At 40.3% G+C, this 24,186-nt stretch overlaps 1 protein-coding gene across 1 annotated transcript in view; it reads left to right on the forward strand.

Annotated features, from left to right (window-relative positions):
• The first annotated feature begins 20,550 nt into the window (after nucleotides 1–20,550).
• Nucleotides 20,551–24,186, forward strand: part of MTPAP (mitochondrial poly(A) polymerase) — a 30,352-nt gene continuing 26,716 nt past the window's right edge. Inside the window, exon 1 of the mRNA XM_036099644.2 lies at nucleotides 20,551–20,745. Coding sequence (XP_035955537.2) covers nucleotides 20,592–20,745 — 154 coding nt within the window. The 5' untranslated portion in view covers nucleotides 20,551–20,591. The remainder of the gene's footprint in view (nucleotides 20,746–24,186) is intronic.

The raw sequence follows: 24,186 nt of genomic DNA on the forward strand, positions 1-24,186 counted from the left end.
CATCTTCTGGGAACTAAGTATTAGCCTTACTTCCTACAGAGAGGGCTCCCAAATACAGCTGCGTTTTAGGGAGCTGGTGAGATGGCTGCCCCAGCAGGGTGCTCTGGCTGTTCATGACATATAGGAGAACAGATTTCATGGGGGGGGGGGGTGAATTAAGAGGAAGTTTGACTTAAAAGCATTTTTGAAAGTCTAACAAAGATTGGATCTGGTGTCCTGGAAGAGGCTGGACATTGGAGAACGAGTGAACAGGCATGAAAAAGTTTGCAGACTGCTTGCCTTTTTCTTGGTCAGGACTGTTGCAACAGACTTGCAAAAGCAATCCTGCTTTTTTAGGAGCTTGCTGGGAAAGTAAGGTTTCAGCTTGCCAGGGAGAAACCACCTGAGACAGCGCCAGTGCACAACCATAGGGGAGTTACTCAAGAAGCCATTATGATGTACATTACAAAACAGCTCTTTGGAAGCTGTTGGCAGCCAACAAAATGCCCTTTAAAGTTGAGTTGCAACCGGTTGCAGTTTACTTGAGGTTTTCTCCACCTAGAGCTTGGCACAATAGTGGGTTTGTAAACTGTAGTTTGCAAATCAGAACTCATTTACTCATGGAAACAAAATAATTAATAATGGGTAGGTCAGGGGGCAGAACATTGATCTTATGTAACCCCAAATGGGGCTCTACACTAATGAACAGAATATGAGACGCTGCTTTCCAATGTTTTTTTGTGTTCACAAAATATGATGCTTAGGGGCGCCTGGGTGGCTCAGTCTTTAAGCGTCTGCGTTCGGCTCAGGTCATGATCCCAGGGTCCTGGGATCGAGCCCCGCATTGGGCTCCCTGCTCTGCGGGAAGCCTGCTTCTCCCTCTCCCACTCCCCCTGCTTGTGTTCCTTCTCTCGCTATCTCTCTCTGTCAAATAAATAAATAAAATCTTAAAAAAAAAATATGATGCTTAGAGAATACTGGAATAAACTGGAATAAGCTGGGAGATACCTGTATGTAGCTTGGTGAAAAATGTGTTCTGTTTTCTTAAATAACAGTAAAATATGAAGTATTTGAAGTATTTGAAGATGATAATTAAATACTGAATTTGAATAAAGCTTTAAATAAGTTTCGTTTTGTTTTGTTTAGAGAGAGAGAGAGAGCATGCACAATGGGGGGCTTGCAGAGGGAGAATCTTAAGCAGGGGCTCGATCTCAAAACCCGGAGATCATGACCTGAGCGGAAATCAAGAGTTAGACACCTAATTGACTGAGCCACCCAGGCGCCCCTAAATAAGATATTTTTAAAGTTAAGAGGAACTTGAGGCTGATTTCATGAGCATAACTTTTTTCTGCAGGTGTTTGTTGTAACAACTACAGATATTTACCAGTTAAGATATTTGAATAATGATCTGTCCAAACTTCTGATAATAACCTTCAGATGAGACACTGTACAGGTAGACATGTGGGTAATAAATTTAGAATCATTATTATAATCTTTAAAATTTTTTAAAGTTGAAATTCTGTTGAGAAAATCCAGTAGCTCTTTTCTTTCACAGGCACACTTAAGTTTCTTATGCTAATGTACGTGGGTTTCAATTACAATCAGAGTCTTTCATATTTAAGTCTTTCAAAATGACAAAGCCTTAATTTGCAGAACATGCATGCGCTGTTATAGCAGTTAGCTTGGACAACACTAAAAAGACACATCAGCCCAGAGGATGAAGTATCCAGTGGAGGAGGAGATTCAGGGCGGACTTCCCCTGCTCAGGGACCACAGGCCTCCCTCGTGCCTCACCCCCACTGCTAACTCTCCGTGACCTTGGGCCATGCTCCTCTGGTACCTGAAACAAACCCTTTCCTCCAGCAGGGCCTGGGTCATGGCAGCTGCTGGCTGATGGACTTGCTTGGCCTCACTCACCATCTGGAGGTGGATTAGGGATGTCCCTTAGATCTGTAGAGACCACATGGTATATCATTAAATTCTGCTCTGCCCTAGCGGCACCCATCCCAGATGAGATTGCAGAGGGGACAGGCCCTAGAGCCCCTGGCCCCACCTGATTGCCTTAAGGAATAAGGGTGAGTCTCTATAATGCCCTCCTAGAACATCTGTGTGCAAGACTATGCCCTCAGCTCCTGCAGCCCTCGCCACTTCAGATGCTCCCTAGGACTGTTGGCTGAGGGGTGCAGCCAAGGATGAAAGGGACAATTTCTCTGTGCTCCTCCTTCCTTTTGCCTTCGCCTCACCTTTTGGGACACTGTACTCAGAAACTTTTGTCAGCACTATGCAAAGTGGGAACAGCAACTGAACAAGGGAAATGGGGCTTGAGGCAGAGATGGAGTCCTCACGTGGGGGGAAGGGGAGAAAAATCCCCTGGAAGCCTTGGGAAGGGAGGGGAAGTTCCGGAATACTCTCGACTGTGGCCACTGTTTATCTAGGAGGGCTGTGTGTCAATTGGGCCTGTATGCAAATCAGAGATCTCCTGTTCTCATGTGCAGAGAGCTAAAACGTAGGTCTTTCAAAGTGCCTAAATTGCACTGCTCTGTGTGATCTCTATGATGTTTTTATTAATTACTCTGTGCTATGACTTCCTCAAATTTGAGGTCCTTGAGCCACCCTCTGAAAACAGAAACTACTCTATGCTTCTCTCTTCCACCTCCTAAATAGAAAGTCCTGCCTGGTACAGCATTTCTTAATCTTGGGCTTCCAAAATTGCCACACGGCTCAGGCTGCCCCCCAGAAACTGTGTAAGGCTCTGGCCTGGGGCCTGGGCAAGTGCTTTCATTTTTCACATTTTTAGAGAAGGAGAAAGGCCCAGCAGTGGGGCTCCCCCAAATTGCCTGGAGCAGTCCCACATGAATTTGTGGAGCTTATTCATGTGCAACCTCAGGTGCCTCCTGTCACTCCTGATTAACCTCAGCCCCCCACCCCAATACTGTGCAATCACGTGCCAGGGGTGCGTGGAAAAAGGACTGCCCAGGATGGGAGGGAAGTAAGTATTGGCAAGGTATTGTTTGCTGAGGGGAGGCATTGCTGCAAAAAGTTAAGTACAGTGACGGGCACTGAGTAATGCACAGAATTGCTGAATCGCTGCCTTGTACGCTTGATGCTAATGTAACACTGTACGCTAGTTATACTGCAATTAAATTTTTTTCGTTAAATATGCTGGAATTGGGTGCCTGGGTGGCTCAGTCGTTAAGCGTCTGCCTTCGGCTCAGGTCATGATCCCAGGGTCCTGGGATTGAGCCCCGCATTGGGCTCCCTGCTCAGCAGGAAGCCTGCTTCTCCCTCTCCCACTCCCCCTGCTTGTGTTCCTGCTCTCCCTGTCTCTCTCTCTGTCAAATAAATAAATAAAATCTTTAAAAAATATATGCTGGAATTAAAAAATAAAAAATAGATTACTGCAAATGTAAATGGATAGTAGGGGGAAAAAATCACACTAGAATAGCACACCCTCCCCAAATAATGACCTTAACTCTTCTCCTTTGAGATGGTATTCTTCACACACAACATGTGGGGCAATAGGTCGCATTATTTCAGCAGCCTATAAAAGTCATGGCGTGCTTATCTTCATGTGATTTGTTTTAAGTCAAGTGAGTCAAGCACATTTTGCGGTTTGCCCTTACGGTTATGTCACAGCGCTAGAAACAATTGCCAACAGATTCCATCTTTTAATTTTTTTAATTTTTTATTTTTTAAAGACTGTATTTATTTGTTTGAGAGAGAGAGAGAGCAGAGCAAGAGAGAGCACAGTGGGGGGGGGGGTGGGCAGGTGGGACAGCGGGAGAGGGAGAAGCAGGCTCCCAGCTGAGCAGGGAGCCTGACACGGGGCTCCATCCCAGGATCATGACCTGAACCAAATGCAGATGCTTAACCCACTGAGCCACCCAGGTGCCCCCAGACTCCATCTTTTTAGTGTGTGTGTGTTGGAGGAGGGGGTTGACTCTTTCCTTTCTTAATTAAAGCCAGGGATTACTGTTCATCACAACTTTTTTTCTTAGTATCAAGATGCTCTGATGGATGCATTTCATAATAACCAAGCATCATTGTACACTTGGACCATATTAAAATAACAGTGATAGCTACTATGTTTTAAGGATTTACCATGACCCAGGCACTCCCTTTAGCCAGATTACTTCACAACAGTCCTGAGGTGGGCTCTAGTGTCTCCTTTTGTGGGGGGGGGGGGGTTTACCTGTGTTTAAAGAGCTTAAGTAGTGTGTCCAAGGAAACTGGATTCTAATCCATGCCTGTCTGACCCCAAGCCCAAATAATAACTTCCTGCATCACCCCGCACGTGGGTGCCTCCCACGGCAAAAGCAGCTCAGTGCGTGTCTGGCATTGGAGAAAAACAGGACTGACCATAGGCCAATTGTGAAATGCCCCGGATTGCTTTCCCATCCTGGCCTCTCCTTTCCTCTCACCTCTGGCCCCTTCCTCATGACGTGAGTGGATTTCAGGCATACCTCAGCCAGGTGTTTATATTTTTAATTTTTGATCTCTCATTGGGAGTGGAGAGGTTCGAAGGAATTTCAATGATATTCCAGGAGTCGAGATGAGGGGGAATGCTGAGCCCCAGGAAGCCTCCAGAGTAGGACACCAGTTTTGCTTATCCTTACAGTAAACTGGCTTTAATTCCTCTTGGGGTCTGCAGGAACCCAGAGGGACTTCCTGAGCCTCTCACCCCGGTGCTGGTGGAACGTAGGCTTGTGTAGGTGCTGCTGGGGCCTAAGATGTTCTTAAGGCGGGTGAGCACTGTTCCCACTCACCCACCCACCTCTGGCACAGATACACAGTCCCCAGGCCAGCACTGTCCCCCAAAACAAGAGTCCTTTGCCCAGACCCCTACAGGCAGTAACATGATGGATGGAGCCCGTTTTTACCAGCTCACGGAGCCAGTGTTGAACTTTGTAGGATCTGTGAGAGCTGCTTGCTAAACAGTCATTATGAAAAATAAAATTATATGGAATCACAAGTAAGTAAATTAGATATTAAAGACGAAGGTAATAAATACTAAAATAAATACTGAAAACTTACCTCTGATTATTTTGTTGCATTTTATCATTTCCCAGGCTCCCGAGGTTACTCACGTCTATTATGTGTGTGTGTGGTGGAAATACTACACTTTGCAACTCTGCAGTCGGTGGCCTCACATTGGTAGCTTAAAATAGGCCACGGTGGGAGTATTCACACCACAGAAACCAGCAAATGCTACAAACCGGGGCAGGGTTTTGAGAAGGCTGGTTGTTAAATAGTTAGCAGCGCACCATGGCCTATAGATAAATTTTATGTTTTCAGGTACTTTCGACACATTTGAGGTTATTGACTTTGTTTTTGCACCCTACCCTCGCTTTCCTAATATTCCATGATACATCTAAATACCTCATTTCCACCCAAGTAACAAAATCTTCAATGATGTAGGCTGACGACAGGCGTCCACCTGCTGTGAGTGGAGGCTTTCCTGTCCAGCTCCATCCCTATTCTAACAGCAGAGCCAGGAAGGGGAGAAGGGCATCAGTGGCCATCAGGCCCCTGGGGCACGGGGCACAGTGAACCTGGCCACCCAGCAGTGGGCAGTGGGAGGAGACACTTTCACTCCTAATCTGAACTCCCCTGCTGACCCTGGCTGGGTTTGGAATCCGGGCTCCACGTTGGCCTATAGGAACTACCTGGGGAAGTCTCATTCAGTAGATGACGGCCCTAGGATCTGAATTTCAGAAAACTCCAGGAGAATGTTACTGGGAAATACTGGGCAAGTAGAAAGAGCACTTCTGAGATTCAAACCTCTGCTTTGTCACTTTCTGTCCATGTGACCCAGTGCTAATCACTTAAATTCATGGAGCCTTGGTTTTTGTTTTTTGTTTTATGGAAAGGAAAACAAAAGCTACTTTGTTTTCATTTTACTTTTTAATGACTGACTTTTTACAATTTCAAAGGCTGATAACAACCCACAGCTTTGACATTAGGAGAAAAGTTAAATCAATTATTATGTGAACATCCTTGAGTGTGTGTTTATGCAGTTCTGGCTTCTGGGAAATAGCAGTGGACAAACTCAGTGGCCTTCAGGGAGCCTACAACTTGGTGAGAAAGAGGCACATACAGGAGTATAGTTTGTGACAAGCGCCCTGTAGGAAATGAACAGAGTGGAGGAAGTTAGAGGGTGTGAGAGATGCTTATGGACTAGACCTTGCGTAGGTCAGAGAGGACTTTTCTGAGAATGTAGCCCTCACATAAAGAGAATGATGTCTAATGCAACCTGGTACACATCCAAAGTTGCTGTGTAGGAATAGCTGTTTGTCACTTAAATCCATGCTTCAGTTGTATTATTAGTTGACATGGATAGATTCTCAAAGTAAGCAAAGATCCTAGAGGTGATTTCATCCAACACCTTCAACTTATAAATGATGAAAAGGAGGTCAAGGGAGTGACTTAGCCAGAGTCACGTTACTGGCGAATAACAGAACCATGTTCAGAGGCTAGCTTTTTTGACCCACAGATCCTGTCTCTTATCATTGTAACACACAGCTCCTTTTAGAGGAGAGTAATATAAAGAAATGTTGCTCTGTGTAGTTCCCATAAATACACTGTAATCAAATATAATCACCTGCATGATCTTTTTTTTTTCCCTGATGCAAGTCTAGGGCGAAAGAAAGTACATGTTTTAGTGTTATGTGATGTCCAGACGTCTTTTTTTTTTCTCCTTTCACTTGCTGTGTGATTTGGAAAAGCTGCTTAATCCTTCTGAGCTGTAGTTGCCTTATTTAGGAAGTGAGGATGCTTAGTAAATATGGCTATTATTCCAATGTTTGAATGGAGAAAGTAGTAAGAGAGTACAGGGGAAAAATGGCACATCCAGTGATAAAATTTCACATCTTCTAGGTATGGGGTGTAGAGTAGACTTTGGTGGTGGTTGGGTTTTTCTTTCACCTGAATAGGGCTCTGATTAGAAACAGAAACCCCGGGTCAGTGCATGGAGAAACCTGAGGAACCATGTCAGCGGGTCAAAGCCATCTTGCTGTGGTTTTTCTTTTTAAGATACCAAACCTTCCGGTTTTCTTCAGTGCTTCTTTTATTATACTTTATTTGTTGCATCATAAGCTACGTGGTTGTGGTTTCATTTTTACCATGTAAACTGGATTATCCCACTGCAAATCTCCCTGGGGTTCTTGGAAAAATATCTAAAACTGATAAGAAGCAGGACATTTTTAAAGAAAAACCCAACTAAGAAATTACTGAAAGTTTTCCATAGCTTGTAGAGGTTTTAGGAAGGTCTTAACTGTCTCTTTGGAAAGGTCAATTTAAAGGCTTATTCTATGTCTCAGGGAACTGCATGGAGTACTTATTTTTTAGAACACTGGAACAGACTGGAATAAGCCTAATTTTTTTTAAAGATTTTATTTATTTATTTATTTATTTATTTATTTATTTATTTGAGAGAGAGAGAGAGAGCACGAGTAGGGGGAGGAGCAGAGGGAGAGGTATATGAGCAGAGAGCTTGATGTGGGGCTCAATCCCAAAACCCCAGGACCATGACCTGAGTCAAAGGCTGATGCTTAACCGACTGAGCCACATGGGCGCCCCTGGAATAAGCTTAATTTTTGATGTCTTGGAGCCTTTAGCTATGAGGCTCATCAGGCAGGCTTCTCTTTTTCTAACCCAGCTGGGTGGCCGCAGACCAAGCAGAAGTGGCTTGATCTGGGGAGAAAATGCTGGCTCCATCCAGAGGGGTAGGATCACTCTGTTCCCAGATACCAGTCTTCCACTAGAGGCTGGTTTCTTCTGACTTGCAGCCCCGGGGAAGATGTTTCTGCCCATAAGAAGACAGTCCTCCTATAGCTTGGTGGCAGCGACATTTCCAGAGGGGTGGACAAAGGGACCAGTGACACAGGCTCTGAGAGGGAGCAACACCCAGAGGAAAGAAACATGGCAAAACCATCTCCCTTCCCTCTTGCCTCTTCAAAGGATCTTTTCTTTCTTCTTTCTTCCTTTCCTTTTTTAAGGAAAAGAAGATATGAGTTAGTATTAAATGTGGCAAGAAGGGAAATGAGTATCTCTACACCGGTGACTATGTGTCTGAGTATGTGGGCCTGTTAGGGTCTAAGGTCATAGAACTCAATATTAAAGTTGGCTCCACAATCAAAATTCACATATATGTGAATCCATAGAACTCTTTGTAACCTAAGTATAAAAAAAAAAAGTATAAGCAAATTTAACAAATATAGCTATTATTATTATCATCATCATCATTATAATTATTACTCTGAATACGGCAAAAAAAGCACTAACCTGTTCTCCGGGGAGAAAAGTAACTCTAGCAATAACTAGATCACGTGACGTGTTTATCATGGGGTAAAACAACTTCTTCAGAAAAGTGTAGACTTCCATGGGATCACACACACATGGTGATCGTCTTCGGGGGAGGTTCCCCAGTTATAGCACACCGAACAGCTTGTAAAAGAGGCGGATTCCTGAATCCCACCCGTGCATAGTCCGATTCAATAAGTGGGCAGGTAAAGCCCAGAACTCTTGTATTGTAATATCTCGCCAAATGCTTCTCAGGAAAGAGTCAGGTCCCTGGACCAACTTTAGAAAGCCTAGCCTCCCAAAAAGAGAAAAAACACTCAGGCTAGAATATACGAAGTCAAACTGCAGTCACAAAAGCTGGTGTTCACACATTTTCAAAACATTTGTTTGCAAGCCCTGGTACGTGAGGTTAAATCTAATTGACCATTCATGTTCCCAAAAGAGCAGTGATCGCTTAGGAAAAAAAAAAAAAAATCTTACAGGAAAGAGAAAAGTTGTCAATGCTACTCATTTACATAAAACATTTCAGAGGGTAGTGAAGAAGATACAGAGCTCTTTCCCTGAAGGCAACTCTGTAGCTCAGAGCTCTAGGTAATTCATCAAATAGAAGGCGTTCTTATAGCCCTGATGGAAATGTTTCCTATGATTTCAGGCTTGTCCAAAAGTCCTCTAAGGTGTATTCTAAGGTGCCTGAATTACTCTCTTTGAGGATCTTTGATAGGTTTTTTTGGGGGGGGGTTATTTTTTATTTTTTAAAGATTTTATTTATTTGTTAGAGAGAGAGAGAGCACAAGCAGGGGGAGTGGCAGGCAGAGGGTGAAGCAGGTGCCTGCTTAGCAAGGAGCCTCACACAGGACTTGATGCCGGGACCCTGGGATCATGACCTGAGCCGAAGGCAGACACTTGAGCAACTCAGCCACCCAGGCATCCCTGGGTTTTTTTTTTTTTTTAATATTGTTAAAATATTAAATTTTTCCTTCAGACAGAGGAGGAGAGAGACACACAGTGATCGACCAAACTGGGACTGTGGGTCACCCCGATCACTATTCTACCTTTACTTACAGCCTTTTTTTTTTTTTTTAACCTCAGGCAAATTATTTAATTTCGCTGTGCCTCAGTTTCCTCACCCATAAAATGAGACATGATAATAGCTTATTTTATCGAATCTAAGATAAACATTTTCCCCAAATTTTAAAATCTCTGAAATCAAAGTGTACTTCACCATGACAATGAGAAAGCATTGTATCCTAGATTAATTGGCAGCATTTTTGTTAGTGGCACATAAAATGAGGGAGTGTTTTATAATGATGGTATCTTAGACTAGATGAAATATGATAATAATAGCTCTATTCTAGGGTTTTGTGGGGGGTTAACTGAGTCAAGAAACAAAATGTTTAGAACCATGACTAGCTTAATTCACTTAATAAATTAATCTATTAATATTCTAATCTGTGGATGGATTATAAATTAACTAGTGTCTCCTTGTTGAACCTTTAGATTGTCTCCAATAATATCCCTACATTATATACTGCATTGAACGTAAACTTTTATGTGCCTCTCTAATCCTAGAAGTGGAATTACAAGGTCAACAAGCATGAACATATTGAGGGGATGGACTTATAATCATGGTGACTAGAAAGTCAGTCAAACCTGGGTTAGAAGAAAAAAAAGGAAAACCAAAACCAAACCAACAAAAGCCTGGGTTAGAGTTACTACTTTGTGATCTTGGTCATTTTACTTAATCTTTCTACATCTGTTTTTGCATCTATAAAAGAAGGATAATAATAACAGTCACAGGCATATTGTGAGGTTTAAATAAGATGATGTGATTAGACATAATACAGCATAGGCCCATTGTGAGTTCCAATTAAGTGTAAGTTATTTTTATTAAGACATTGAGATACTGGTAGCATTACATGGCGGCATCCTAGCTTTGGATGAGTATGACCACCAGTTCTCAACAGTGTCCCCCTGTGGCCATAATGGAAATAGCAGCAGCAGAAAATTCTGTGTAGTCAGAAATGATCAGATTCATCAGTTCTTCTGGTGGTGTTGACAGGACTGTCTATTTGGAAGGGAGAAGCCTGAGCCTAGGATTCGTGAGTGACCCAAGATAGACAGACTCAGGAAACAGTGAGTGTTGCCAATCTGAATATGAGGGCCTAAGCGATTGCTTTAAATATTGAAAGACGATCTCATTTAGATCTCATATATGAACCGATGAAGAGTTCAACATCATTTCTATGGATACATCATAGGAACAGCTTATCTCTCTGCATAATATAACCATGAAAAATCACTTCAGCAATTTTATTTGGGCCATATAAATCCTGGCAAACTCTAAGACTGAATTTTAGTGAATGGTTGGGATTGGCATACTGATATCCAAGCTATTATTCATGAAAGGCCTCTGGGCTTGAACTTCTGGACAAATGGGATGCGTAGAGCTTAGAAAGACAATCAGAAGTGATCATACAATGAGCATGTTGAATATATTCAACAGCTGGCTTGTCAGGTAATAGATTTACATATTTCATTAATTTTATTTCAGAGAACATCATGTCAATCTTAATTCTGTGGCTTCTACAATTTACTCCTAAAGGTTAAATAGGAGAAATATGATTTTAAAATAAGCTTTTACTATCTTAAGTATATTAATATCTAGAAGTATAGAGCTATAAGTGACAGTTTTGAAAAATTACTATCAGTAGCAAAACCATAAAACCCCGAAGATATGAATGTAGATGGTCAGTTTGAATTATAATAAATTTAGAATATATAATTAGGAAGGTTTATATGATTTTTAAGTTTAGTTTGACTGTATTTAGGAATTTATATAATCACTTAATTAACAAAGTGATATGGAAGCTCTAACATGTTCAAAGGTACTTCCTTTTTTTCCCCTAAATATGCATGGTACAAAATTTAAAAGGGGCAAAAATGTAGATGATGAAAAGTAATTCTCCCTGGCTCCCCTGATAATTAGATATTCAATTTCTCTCCTTTGAAGCAAATGGTAGATCTGAAAGCATTTTACATTTTTAATTAAGAAGTGTTTTAAATCTTTAAAATAAAATTCAGAATTACAACATGTTTTTTAAATATTTAAAAATTTAAAGGAACAAAAGGTATAAATAATCTCCTTCTCACAGTTGGTTCCATCTCCAAAGTCAATCAAAGCTACCAGTTTTTTGTGTATCTTTCCACAAATAGTTTGTACACATACAAGCCAAGTGTGTGTGTGCATACTGTGTCCTACCCTTTGTTTGTTTTACTTAGCAATTTACACAATGTATCTTGAAGATAGTTTCAGATCAGAAAATAAAGATCCTCCTCATTAATTTAGGTTATTTTGTTATCTCTTGCTGTAAGAAAGTAGCTCCAAGATCAAGGAAGTATATACAATACATTTATAAAAGTAGAATTGTCGAATCAAAGGTTTCATTCATTTGCAATTCTGGTAAGTATTGCCAAACTATCTGAAGGACACTAAGAAGTTGTTCTTTAAGTACCTAAAAGAAACTCAGAGTTGCATTTTAATTTTCACTGCAAATCCTGGTTTCATATAACAGAAAGGTAACTGTAGTCTAATCTCTGTCCAAACTATCTTAACTCCAAATTGGTAGAATATTAATAAATTCTTTAAGTTTTAAAGCATATAAAATTATAATAAAAAGTCTGCTTGCTTTAAGGGAGCAAATGGAAGAAAAAAGATGATCAGGTTGGTTGAAATGAGAAGCGACAAGCAAGCTTATGAATATATGTCCTTTGTCAGCACAAGTATGTTTAAAATTTTTTTGTTCATAATTCAATGATTTGTGAACCTACTGTGTTCTTACTGCTGGAGAAACAAGATGAATAAATCACAGTCCCTAATGTCAAATTGCTCACAACCTTGAGTGTGTGTGCCTGTGTGTTTACCACTCTTGTCAGTTACACTGGCTCCCTCCTTCCCTCTTCACTGCACCATACCTTTTGGGGAACATCTGCTTTCTACTTCTTTATCCCTTTTAGCGTTTTACCGCTAGACCGAAGTCATCTACTGACTAGTCTGTTTTCCTCAGCAGAGAATGGACTCCATGAGGGCAGAAACACTTGCTATAAGAAACTCTTTGTTTTTTTATTTTTATTTTTGTTCGTTTGTTTGTTTTGAGAGAGAGAGAGTGCACAAGCAGGGGAAGGGGCAGAGGGAGAGGAAGAGAGTGAATCTCAAGCAGGCTCCACACTCAGCACGGAGCTAGATGTGGGGCTCGATCTCAGGACCCTGAGATCGTGACCTGAGCTGGAATCAAGAGTCCGACACTTAATCCGCTGAGCTCACCCAGGCGCCCCAAGAAACTCTTGATATAAGTCTTGTATAACTTTATAGTACTGGCACATAATTTTAAGGGAATAGGTCTGAATTCTAAGTCTTTGTGTTATGATGAAACAGAAGATCCTGTGTTCCTCTTTCTGCAGTTTAGCAGACACAAGGGACGAAAGCAAGATGTTGAATTCCTTTCCTTAAGGACATGCAGAGCAGGTTCCTGGTAGAGGTAGGACTAGAATCCAGCCTCCTGACTCCCAGGTCAGTGCTCTTTTTCTCTCTTGCCACTTGTGCCTGATCTTCAGTTCATATTCAGGGACTGCCCTTGTGCCAGGTGCTAGGCTAAGCCTGGAGGTGCAGAGCTATGAGATGTGCTCTTTGGACTGACTGATGAACTGAATGAATGAATGAATGAATGAATGAATAAAAATATATATCTCTGTTTACCTGATAACTAAGTCAGTTTTTCTACGTGTATTAGTCTAAAGCAAGTGAAAGGGGTTTGTGAGTTTTCCTCGCTCACGTGAAATAAAAGGTTGGGCAAAGTCAACCACTTCACTTACTAAGAGCCATTTATCCAGAGGGGTCTCCCCTTATTAGATGATGTGATTGAACTAGAAAGCAGTGAAACATTCAGTTAAGTCTTCTACTGAACACCCAGGCATTTAATAAAGGAGCTCAAGAAGTCTCCAGGATTAGAGCTGTACCTCTCAGATGAGAAGGCAGGAATCTCAGGCATTTGGGGATGGGGGAGAGCATAAGATCCATGGACTGCCAATCCAATTTTACTTAAAGATGATTTGAAAGGAAAAATAAAGTAATTCAGCTGTATGGTGAGAAAAGCATTATTTTTCTACTGTTCCAAATATATAAATATTTAGAGAATGCAAAATTTCCTTGATCTTAAAGATAAAAGATACAATTTCACAGAAATTGAAAAATTGCATTGGTGCATACCTTTCAAAAGTCCCAGTGTTTGCTTTCCTGAGTTTGCTTTTCTCTGCTAGTAAAATTTTCCCTGGCACCTCTGTTTGCTGAACTGTTCTTAGCTGATGTATTTGGCTTTGAACATGAAAATCCTTCTTGGTGACTCGAATGGGAAACTAGGATCTGAAAAGAGGTAAGGTAACCATATAATTTATTGTCCAACTGGAACACTTCTGAGAGTGAAAGACAGTGTTTCTTTTTCTTTTTTTTTTTTTTAAAGATTTTATTTATGTATTTGACAGAGAGAGACACAGTGAGAGAGGGAACACAAGCAGGGGGTGGGCAGAGGGAGAAACAGGCTTCCCGCTGAGCAAGGAGCCCGATGCGGGGCTCGATCCCAGGATCCTGGGATCATGACCTGCGCCGAAGGCAGACGCTTAACGACTAAGCCACCCAGGTTCCCCAAGACAGTGTTTCAATAATTACATGGTCACAAACAATATATATGGTCTCTGAGCCCTAAATCACACATGTTCACTTTTTACCAAAGACTAGCTTAACTTACAATAAGTATTTTAGTAGCATGTGAAATGTACACACAATATTTTGCTCCTTTCCTATTGGCTTCCCAATCTGCATAGGAATCTTTTTTCTTTTTAATGATGCAACAAATATATTTGTTTTTTAAGATGGCAATATGTTAAAAGTCCCTCATTTCTATGCACCTAAGCCTCTGATTTCCTTCCTTATAGGGAACTGTCACTGCTGACAGTTTGGAGAGTGTCCTTCCAGACATTTCCAATGCTATATTTCACAGGATCTCTCAAACGAGAGAAGGGTCGGTTGGCTTCGTGATGTGAAATGCATTCAATCTGATTGATGACTATGGTCTGATGTCACAATAATATTGATAATAACTATAAGTATAGGGCAGGCTTATTAGTTTGCTAGTCCTGCTCTTAGCAAAATGGCACCATTGAGGTGGCTTGAAATAACAGAAATGTATTGTCCCACAGTCTGGAAGGCTAGAAATCCAAACTCAAGTGTTGGCGAGGCCATGTTCCCTCTGAAGCCTGTAGGGGAATCCTTCCTTGTCTCTCCCTAGCTTCTGTGGTTTGCTGGAAATCTTTGGCATTCTTTGGCTTGCAGCCACACAACTACGGTCTCTGCCTTGTCAACATAGGGCATCCTTTCTATGTCTCTATCTTCACATGGCCATATTCTTATAAGGATACCAGTCGCATTGGATTAGGGGCCCACGCGACTCCAGTATGACTTCATCTTAACTAATTACATCTGCAATAACCTTATTTCCAAATAAGGTCGTATTCTGAGGTACAGGGGGCTAGGACTTGAACATATCTTTTTTGGAGGACACAATTCAGTCCCTAGCAGTCAATAAACTTTGTAAACCAAAAGATTAAGGCTACCGTCTGTAACAAATATTCAGTGATATCCAGAAGTTTGACTTCTTTCTTCCCATGTTCGAGAGAATCTATGTGGGCAATTCTTGATAGACATAGAGAAAGCCGAATGAACTGACCTCAGCTAGTAGAACCCCCAACTCTTTGACAAAGATTTATTTGCACTAGCCTTTTCAAAAGAGAAATCATTAACAAGACAATAATCAGATATCATGGGTATAATGTTTTATTAAATATTGAATAGATACAAAATGGTATTTACAAATATGTGTATGGTAAGAAGAATTCTAATACAATGAACACCCGTGGCCCCACCACACAGTTTAAAAAATAAAACATTACCATATCTTTGAAGTGTCCTATGTGGGATTTTTTTTTTTTTTAAAGATTTTGTTTATTTATTTGACAGAGACACAGTGAGAGAGGGAACACAAGCGGGGGGAGTGGGAGAGGGAGAAGCAGGCTTCCCACCGAGCAGGAAGCCCGATGTGGGGCTCGATCCCAGGACCCTGGGATCATGACCTGAGCCGAAGGCAGATGCTTAACGACTGAGCCACCCAGGCGCCACTCCTATATGGGATTTTTTAATGGTAGAGTTAATATGTTGACACATGCTTATTGTAAAAAAATTGTATATAATTAGAATTCTATGATGTAAAAATTTGAAGTCTTTTCAAGCCAGAGGTACCCTCTAGACAAAGTAACTCACTCTTTGTAATAAAGGAAGAGAGTTTCATGGTATGTCTGTACCCTAGTTGATGTAACCAACGATTGATGTTGGAGTTATTTCCATTTTTTTGCTTTTACAATTAATGCTGCAGTGAACCTCCTTGTATATATAACCTTGTACACTTGTGCATGTATATCTATAGGGTAAATTCCTAGAAGTGGAAATGTTGGTAAAAGTCATGAATGTGTTTTTTAAACTTACATAATTTGAGTTGGTTTTTGATACATCACATTAAAATGCTTCCAAGTAAAAGAATTGTTGCACCAGTCTTCAGAAAATGAGAACAAGTCAGCACTTGAACCCAGATTTAATATTGTGGACTGTAACCTAGTTGACTATATCACATACAAAGATGATCTCAGTTTACAAAGGAGATCAGGGAAAGCCCCACGATGTGAGGCCACTTGCTGGAATTTCCTGGGGCAAGTACTTTACTATTATGATCAACAGTGAATCATTCATTTAACAAACATAACACCTACCCACATCATCTCCATATAGTCCATATTCCTAGTCCAGTCCCTTCACTAGGGAACTAGACTACATCCTCTCTCAAGAACTACTAAAGGACATAGCTCAGCAATTTTCTCTTCTGTCTCCCATAATACCTATTTTCTATCTCTACTGGGATTGTTTGGATCAATGTACAAATATGTTATTTCTTCATACCCCATTTCTCTATTCACCTTAGTAGTAAGATCCCTAAAATAATTTTCTGTACCATCTGTTTTAAGTTTTCTCCTCTCATTCATACCTGAACCAATTCCAATTGCATTTTCATATCCATCTTCCATTAAAACTGCTTTTACCAAGAATATTAGTGACCTCCATATTTCTTGCAAAATCTTTCTCTATGTACTCATCACTACTGACATACTCCATATTTTAATTATATTTGTTTATTGAATGTCTCTCCCTACTAAAAGATAAGCTCCATAGGGCAGGGATTTTATCTGGATTTTTTTTTCATTTTATCTCCAGCACTTAGAACATTGCCCATAGTAATAAATCAATAATACCTGTCCAATAAATATACTTACTTGGGCTTATGCTGTACTTGAGGAAAGACAGATAGTAAGCAAAGTAAGCATAGAAACATATATATAATGTCAGATGGTAAAATATGCTATCAAGAAAGAGCAGGTAAGGAGAATGGGGAATACTATGCCATACTTGCCATGCAAGTTTTTACCCAAAAGCATTGTTATTTTATAAAGTGATAAAAAAAATGCTTCTCTAGTGAGGCAACATTTGAACAGAGACCTGAAGGAAATAAGGGAATAAGCCATATGGGAGAAAAACAACCAAGGAAGAGAATACAGCAAGTGCTAATGCCCTGAGGTGCAAATTTTCTTGGATTTCTGAGAAATATCAAGGAGACTAGTATAGGAAGAGTAGAGTAGATGAGGCACAAAGTGCCAGAAAATGTGATCTAGAAGAATTGGGACGCTCATTTATATCAGATCTTTTACTCTGGAGTGGGAAAGAAGTCCCTGGAGCATTTTGAAAAGAATGACATAATCACAACACTGTAGCCAGAGGGCTGAGAACAGACTATATGGAGTACAGTAGAAAGAGGCAAACCAGTTAAGAGATTAGAGCAAAAATATAGGTAAGCTGAATGCAGCAACATGTAAAAAGGATTATACACCATGACCAGTGGGATTATTGCAGGAATGCAAGATTGGTTTAACACCTGAAGATTAATTAATGTAATATACCATATTAAAAGAATGCAAGACAAAAGCATAAGATCATCTTGATAGATGCAGGAAAAAAACAAAACAAAACAAAAAAATAATCCAACACACTTTCATTGATAAAAATGCTTAACAAACAGTAAGGGAAGGGAACTTCCTCAACCTGGTAAAAGGATCTACAAAACACCCACAACTAATAACATAAACTATAAGGATGCTTTTCCACTAAGAACAGGAACAATACAGGATGTGCATTCTTACCACCTCTATTCAACATTGTACTGGAGGTTCTAGCCAGAGTTATTAGGTAAGTAAATGAAATAAAAGCTTCCAAACTGTAAAGGAAGAAGTTAAACTATCTCTTTGCAGATGGCATGAAGTTATATATAGAAAAATCTAATGCAGCTACCAAAAAACTATTAGAACTAAAACTGAGTTATCAAGGTTACTGGATACACTATTAACATACAAAAATCAATTGTGTTTCTATTGCAATGAACATTCTATTGAATGTTCTATCTACTTGCAATGAATAATCCATAAACAAAATTAAGAAAACAATTTCATTTATAGTAGCATCATAAAGAATAAAATACTTAGAAATAAATTTAATAAATATAAGATTCATACACTGAAAACTGGAAAACATTGTTGAAAGAAATTAAAGGAGAACTAAATAAATAGAAGGGCCTTCCATGTTCATGTTTTAGATTTAATGTTGTTAAGATGACAATACTCCTGAAATTGATCTACAGATTCAACACAATTCCTATCAAAATCTCAGCTGCCTTTTGGGCAGCAACTGAGAAGCTGATCATAAATTCATATGGAAATCTAGGGACCTGATATAGCCAAAACAATCTTGGAAAAGAAGAACAAGTTTGGAAAACTCATACTTTCTGATTTTAAAACTTACTACAAAGCTACATTGATCAAGGTAGTGTGGTACTGGTGTAAGGATAGACATATAGATCAATGAAATAGAATTTAGAATCCAGAAATAAGCCCAGATATCTATGATCAACTGACTTAAACAAATATGCCAATACCATTTAATGGGCAAAGTAGAGTTTTTTAAACAAATAGTACTGGGACAATTTGAATATCCACAAGCAAAACCATGAAATTGGACGCCTACCTCATACCATATATAAAAATTTACTCATGGGGCGCCTGGGTGGCTCAGTCGGTTAAGCGTCTGCCTTCGGCTCAGGTCATGATCCCAGGGTCCTGGGATCGAGCCCTGCATCGGGCTCCCTGCTCAGCAGGAAGCCTGCTTCTCCCTCTCCCACTCCCCCTGCTTGTGTTCCCTCTCTCACTGTCAATCTCTCTGTCAAATAAATAAATAAAATCTTTAAAAAAAAAAAAAAAAAAAAAAAAAATTTACTCAAAATTGATCAAAGACCTAAATGTAAGAACTAAAAATATTAACATCTTAGAGGCAAACATAGGGGTAAATCTTCACAACCTCAGGTTAGGCAATGTTTCTTAGATATGACACTAAAACACAGGCAACAAAAGAAAAAAATAAAGAAATTAGATTTCATAAAAATTAACTTGTATGTTTTAAAGGACACCATCAAAAAAGTGAAGTTCAACCCACAGAATAGGATCAAGTGTTTGCAGATAATATATCTGATAAGGACTTATATCCAGAATATATAAAGAACTCTTAAACAGTAGTAAAAATCCAATTAAAAATGGGCAAAGGATCCGAATAGATATTTCTTCAAATACACAAATGACCAATAATCACATGAAAAGAGCTCATCATTCATCAAATGCAAATCAAAAGTGAGATACTACTCATACCCATCAGTGTGGCTATTAAAAAAAAACACAGAAGGAGCGCCTGGGTGGCTCAGTTGGTTAAGCGACTGCCTTCGGCTCAGGTCATGATCCTGGAGTCCCGGGATCGAGTCCCGCATCGGGCTCCCTGCTCGGCAGGCAGTCTGCTTCTCCCTCTGACCCTCCCCCCTCTCATGCTGTCTCTCTCTCTCTCTAATAAATAAATAAAATCTTAAAAAAAAAAAACAGAAAATAACAAATATTGGCAAGAATGTGCAGAAATTGGAAACTTCTTACACTACTAGTGGGAATGAAAATGGTGCAGCTGTTTTGGAAAAGAGGCTGACATTTCCTCCAAAGATTAAACATAGAGTTACCATATGGCCCAGCACTTCCACTCGTAGGTATATGCCCAAGAGAAGTGAAAGCATATGTTCACACAAAAACTGATACATGAATGTTCATAGTAGCATTATTTATAATAGCCAAAAGGTAGAAACAGCAGAAATGGATAACCATATGCAGCATATCCATTGTTAAAAATAAGACAACAGGCCCCAAACAGTCACTTGTTTAAACCCCATGTAACCAAACCAAGACTTCATTTGTTTCAACTCTCCCAGAAATGGAATCTTAAGCCAGTCAGTCAGGAATCACCGGATCAGCACTAGCTAATTAATTTGCCTGATAGGACTGGGACATCTCCTAAAGGAAAGTAACTTTGCAATAACCAACAGGCTTTTTGCTTAGTTTAACTTCCTTGTTCCTGCTCTCCTCTGCCTATAAAAGTCTTTTGTTTTTATTTTCAAGTCTCCAGGCTTTAAGAGTCCTTTCTATCTGCTAGATCGGATGTTGCCTGATTTGAATTGTTTTTTTCCTCAAATAATCTCTTAAAATTTTTAATATGCCTCAATTTATCTTTTAACACATGTAATGGAATGTTATTTTTGGTCACAGGAAAGAATGAAGTACTGGGGCGCCTGGGTGGCTCAGTCATTAAGCCTCTGCCTTCGGTTTAGGTCATGAGCCCAGGGTTCTGGGATTGAGGTCCGCATCAGGGTCCCTGCTCCGCGAGGATTAAGGGTTAAGAGTCAATACAAGTAGAGCACTCACAACAGTGTCTGTTAAAGAAAAAGTGTTGGCATTTATTATACGCTAAGTATAGATTCCCAAGTCAGTGCTCCTTCCTCATGACCTTGCTCTCTGGTTCTATTTTCAGGACTATTTTAAAGAGCAGGTGGTGGGCTCGTTCTATTGGGGAGGGGTCTTTTAGAGAACTGTGGGAGAGCGGAAAGGAAACAGGTCCAAAAGCAAAGGCATCTTTAGTCGGCAGCTTTCGCCTAGTTTGACCCTCTAGGCTTCCCATTCCTTTCGCTCCAGCGCGCATGCGCGGGAGCCTGTGCCCTTTCGTCTTTCCCGCTCGTGTTACTTTGACAATGGCGGCTCGCGGCCTGTGGATGTTGGCCTGTTTACCCCTATGTGCTCAGAGAAGTCAAGTCCTGCGTCCTACTCACAGGCTTCTCAGTTGCTCAGGAACTGTGGCAGCAGACGTTAAGAGAGACGAGCAGTCCTCGAGGAACGTGGAGACAGGTGATGGCGCAGGGTTCTCGGTTTGCTCTGTATCGGCGACCCACCGCGGGCGAGGGAAAGGGAGAGAGACTGGGATCGTGGGCGAGCGCGTGGTTTGTGCGTGGAGCCTTTGGCAATAGGGTGAGGCCGTGTCCCGTCCTCCTCTAATCTCATCAGGGGAACGCAGGGCCGCTCCTTGCTCGTGGTGGTAGTGGGGTGGGTGATGTTTCTTTGAGGACGCCTGTGTACAGTAATGAAAGTATTTAAATATTTGTGAAGTTCAGACTAAGAGAACGGCTTGCTAATATTTTATAATTTGGCAGAACAACGTTCCCAATGAAAACAGTGATGCCACACATCGGTCAGTTGCTGAATTTACAAATGTATCTGATTTTATAAGTTGTTGATGGAGGACGAGTAGTGAAGCATTAATGAATAACAATATTCGCGGCTCCCAAATGTAGTATTCTGCCTGTGGACATTACTGCCGTTTGCTTTATTCTTTTGGCCATTTTGGTAACCAGGTAACAGATTTGCATTCACCAGAACAGGCTGCTGCCCCGTAAACGTTCTAAATTTATATGCTTCTTTGTGTATTGAGAAGCCCACTATTAGTGAACCCCTCGTGTGACCCAAAACTGCATGTATCTTATTTACAATTTTTAAAACAATCTAGCAAAGACTGTATCATCTGTCTCCACTTAACAGGTGTACAGAGAGGCTCAAAGAGCTAAGTAACTTGTGCAAGGTTACATAGCTGAGTTCATTTAGACCTCGAATCAAATTATTAAGCAATATGTTGATTTCTGCCATTTCTTGGGGCTATAGTTTTAAGAGATGAAATTATTTCTGGGAATATTTTTGTAGTAGGCTAATCAAGTAAAATGTTTTCCCTTAAAATAAATGGTGGGATTGCTCTTCTCATCAGACTGTATAAATAAAGGTTCATATTGACAGGGAGTGAGAATTGTTACTTAATATGACATTTCACTGACATACTGATTGGATTGTATTTGGTAGAAACTGCTTCTGTTAAAAATACTCAAGTAACTGAAAATTTAAGTAAGGATTCTGTCAAAGAAGCTATTGTAATTTGACATCCGTATAGTGGTTTAGATTTGGGAGTTTTTTCTTAAGCTCTTTGAGAAATAAAACTGTAAAGTTGGTACGGAAGGAGTTATTACTGCAGTTTATAGATGAGGAAAAAGGCTAGTCCAAGTGGCGAGTTGAAACTTACCCATCTATGAAGTAGCAAAGATAAGGAAAAAACCTGATTCCAAGACTATACTCTTCGTTCATACAGCTTTGTTGTTTTTCTTAGGAAATGTGCTTCATTTTGTATCATAATTGGCTAAATATTCAGGGACTTTTGGGGTGCCTAACAAGATCTTCATCTGAATTTATTTTCCATTTTTTAAAAGAGAAGAAGGTACCTGCACTTTATACTCAGAAGCATAACATATTATAATTGGAAGAAACTTGAGAAATTTCCAGTTGAGGTTTCCATTTAGTATGAGAACTTGTTGGAAAACATTTCTAGTAATATTTTCTAGTAAGAAGGAATACAGTATTTCATAAATCAACCAAATCCATTTTTTGGTCAGGCTCTAATGGTTGGAAAATGTTTGTAATGAGCTAAGTAAGCTTAGCTTTGACATAGCTTTCATTTGGGTAGTGGAAAAGACCCCCAATTTTAAGAGTAAGAATATGCAGTGTATTATTCAGCACTCTTTGGGGTACAGGTGACAGAAGCTAACTTGAATTAGCTTAAGTAGAGGGGGGAGGATATACCAACCCATGTAACCAAACGTCAGAGAGAGCTAGATGCGTTAAGGTGGATAGATATGGTCAATGTGGGGTATTGTTGTTTGGTTGCCCCCTTATCTCAGATTCTTCTACACAGAGGCATGGCCACAGCAGCTTCATGTTTACATGCTTGTAGCCTTCGCCAGAAGGAAGAATAAGATCATCTTTTACCTGAATTTGAAGAAAGAACTTTTGATTGATCACACCCCGCCCCCCCCACCCTTTGGACCCAGAGGAGCTATCCAAAATAGTCTAATAATCTTAGCCTATCTAATGGGGTGAGGGTCAGTGTCACAGGTAGGATAACTGTATTGACCGCCCCCCTACAACTTCATATAGCGGTTTTCTACAAGCAGGATGTGTTCTAACTCGAATAAGGGGGCAGATGCTAGGCAATCAGACAACAGATTAATTCTATAAGTGGCTACTTAGCTTATAGATGTTTGATTTTGTGCCGTTTTTCCACCAGTTATAGACCCACTGTATCTCAAAAATTATTGTGAGATTCTAAATAGAGTGTATATGTGAAGGTGCTTGGAAAACTGAAGTGCTGCACGAATGGAGGGCTCACTGTTATATTTGAAGACAGCTCACTGTTATATTTGAAGACAGCATTTGGGTTCTCATTAGTTTTTTTTCCAGGCTGTATTTACAGTAATTCTCTGTCAGTTTCTAGACCTTTTACTGCCCCTCTCCAGATGTTCTCTGTTTGTTTCTTTTTTTTTTTTTTTTTTAAGATTTTATTTATTTGACAGAGAGAGAGAGTGCACAAGCAGGGGGAACAGGAGAGGAAGAAGCAGGTTCCCCGTTGAGCAGGGAGCCCAATACGGGACTCGATCCCAGGACCCTGAGATCATGACCTGAGCCAAAGGCAGACGCTTAACCTACTGAGCCTCCCAGGAGCCCCTCTCTGGTTCTTTAAAATCCTTTATATCCATTATGTCCAGAGTAGAACATATACTGCATATGTGGCCTTGCCAGTAAATAGTAAAGAAGTTCTGTTATCCCTTGAATTTGGATTTTTGAAAACATTTGTTTTAATAAAGTTTGGAGTTTGTTTTGTTTTTTAAAGATTTTATTTATTTATTTGACAGAGAGACACATCGAGAGAGGGAACACAAGCAGGGGGAGTGGGAGAGGGAGAAGCACCGCTGAGCAGGGAGCCCGACGTGGGGCTTGATCCCAGGACCCTGGGATGATGACCTGAGCCGAAGGCAGACGCTTAACAACTGACCCACCCAGGAGCCCCAAGTTTGGAGTTTTATATATGTTTATTTTCTCCCTATCCATATCCCAGCAATTAAGACATTTCTTTGACTAATTCTGAGCGTTGATCAAATTAAACTTTTAGGCCTCTTATATGCAACTACTCCTAGATTAATTTTCTTCCCCGTTATGTCATTGTATCTTTATGTTGTTTTTAATTTTAGATGCAGGACAGTATTTAGTCTTATTTTTTGTGTTAAGTTTATGCTTACCAGATTATGTCATCAATGCCATAAATTGCGTTGGTCATAAAATACTAGCACTCACTACTTTTTACTCTCAACTTTGTGTCATTGGTAGATTTGATAAGCTTTTTGTGAGATAATAAACTACCTGAATTCTTTGTCCCCTCCTTCACAACTTTGTCTTGTCCTCATCATTTTTACCTAC

The sequence above is a fragment of the Halichoerus grypus genome, chromosome 6 (genome assembly GCF_964656455.1).
Source record: "Halichoerus grypus chromosome 6, mHalGry1.hap1.1, whole genome shotgun sequence".
In the NCBI taxonomy this organism is placed as follows: Eukaryota; Metazoa; Chordata; class Mammalia; order Carnivora; family Phocidae; genus Halichoerus; species Halichoerus grypus.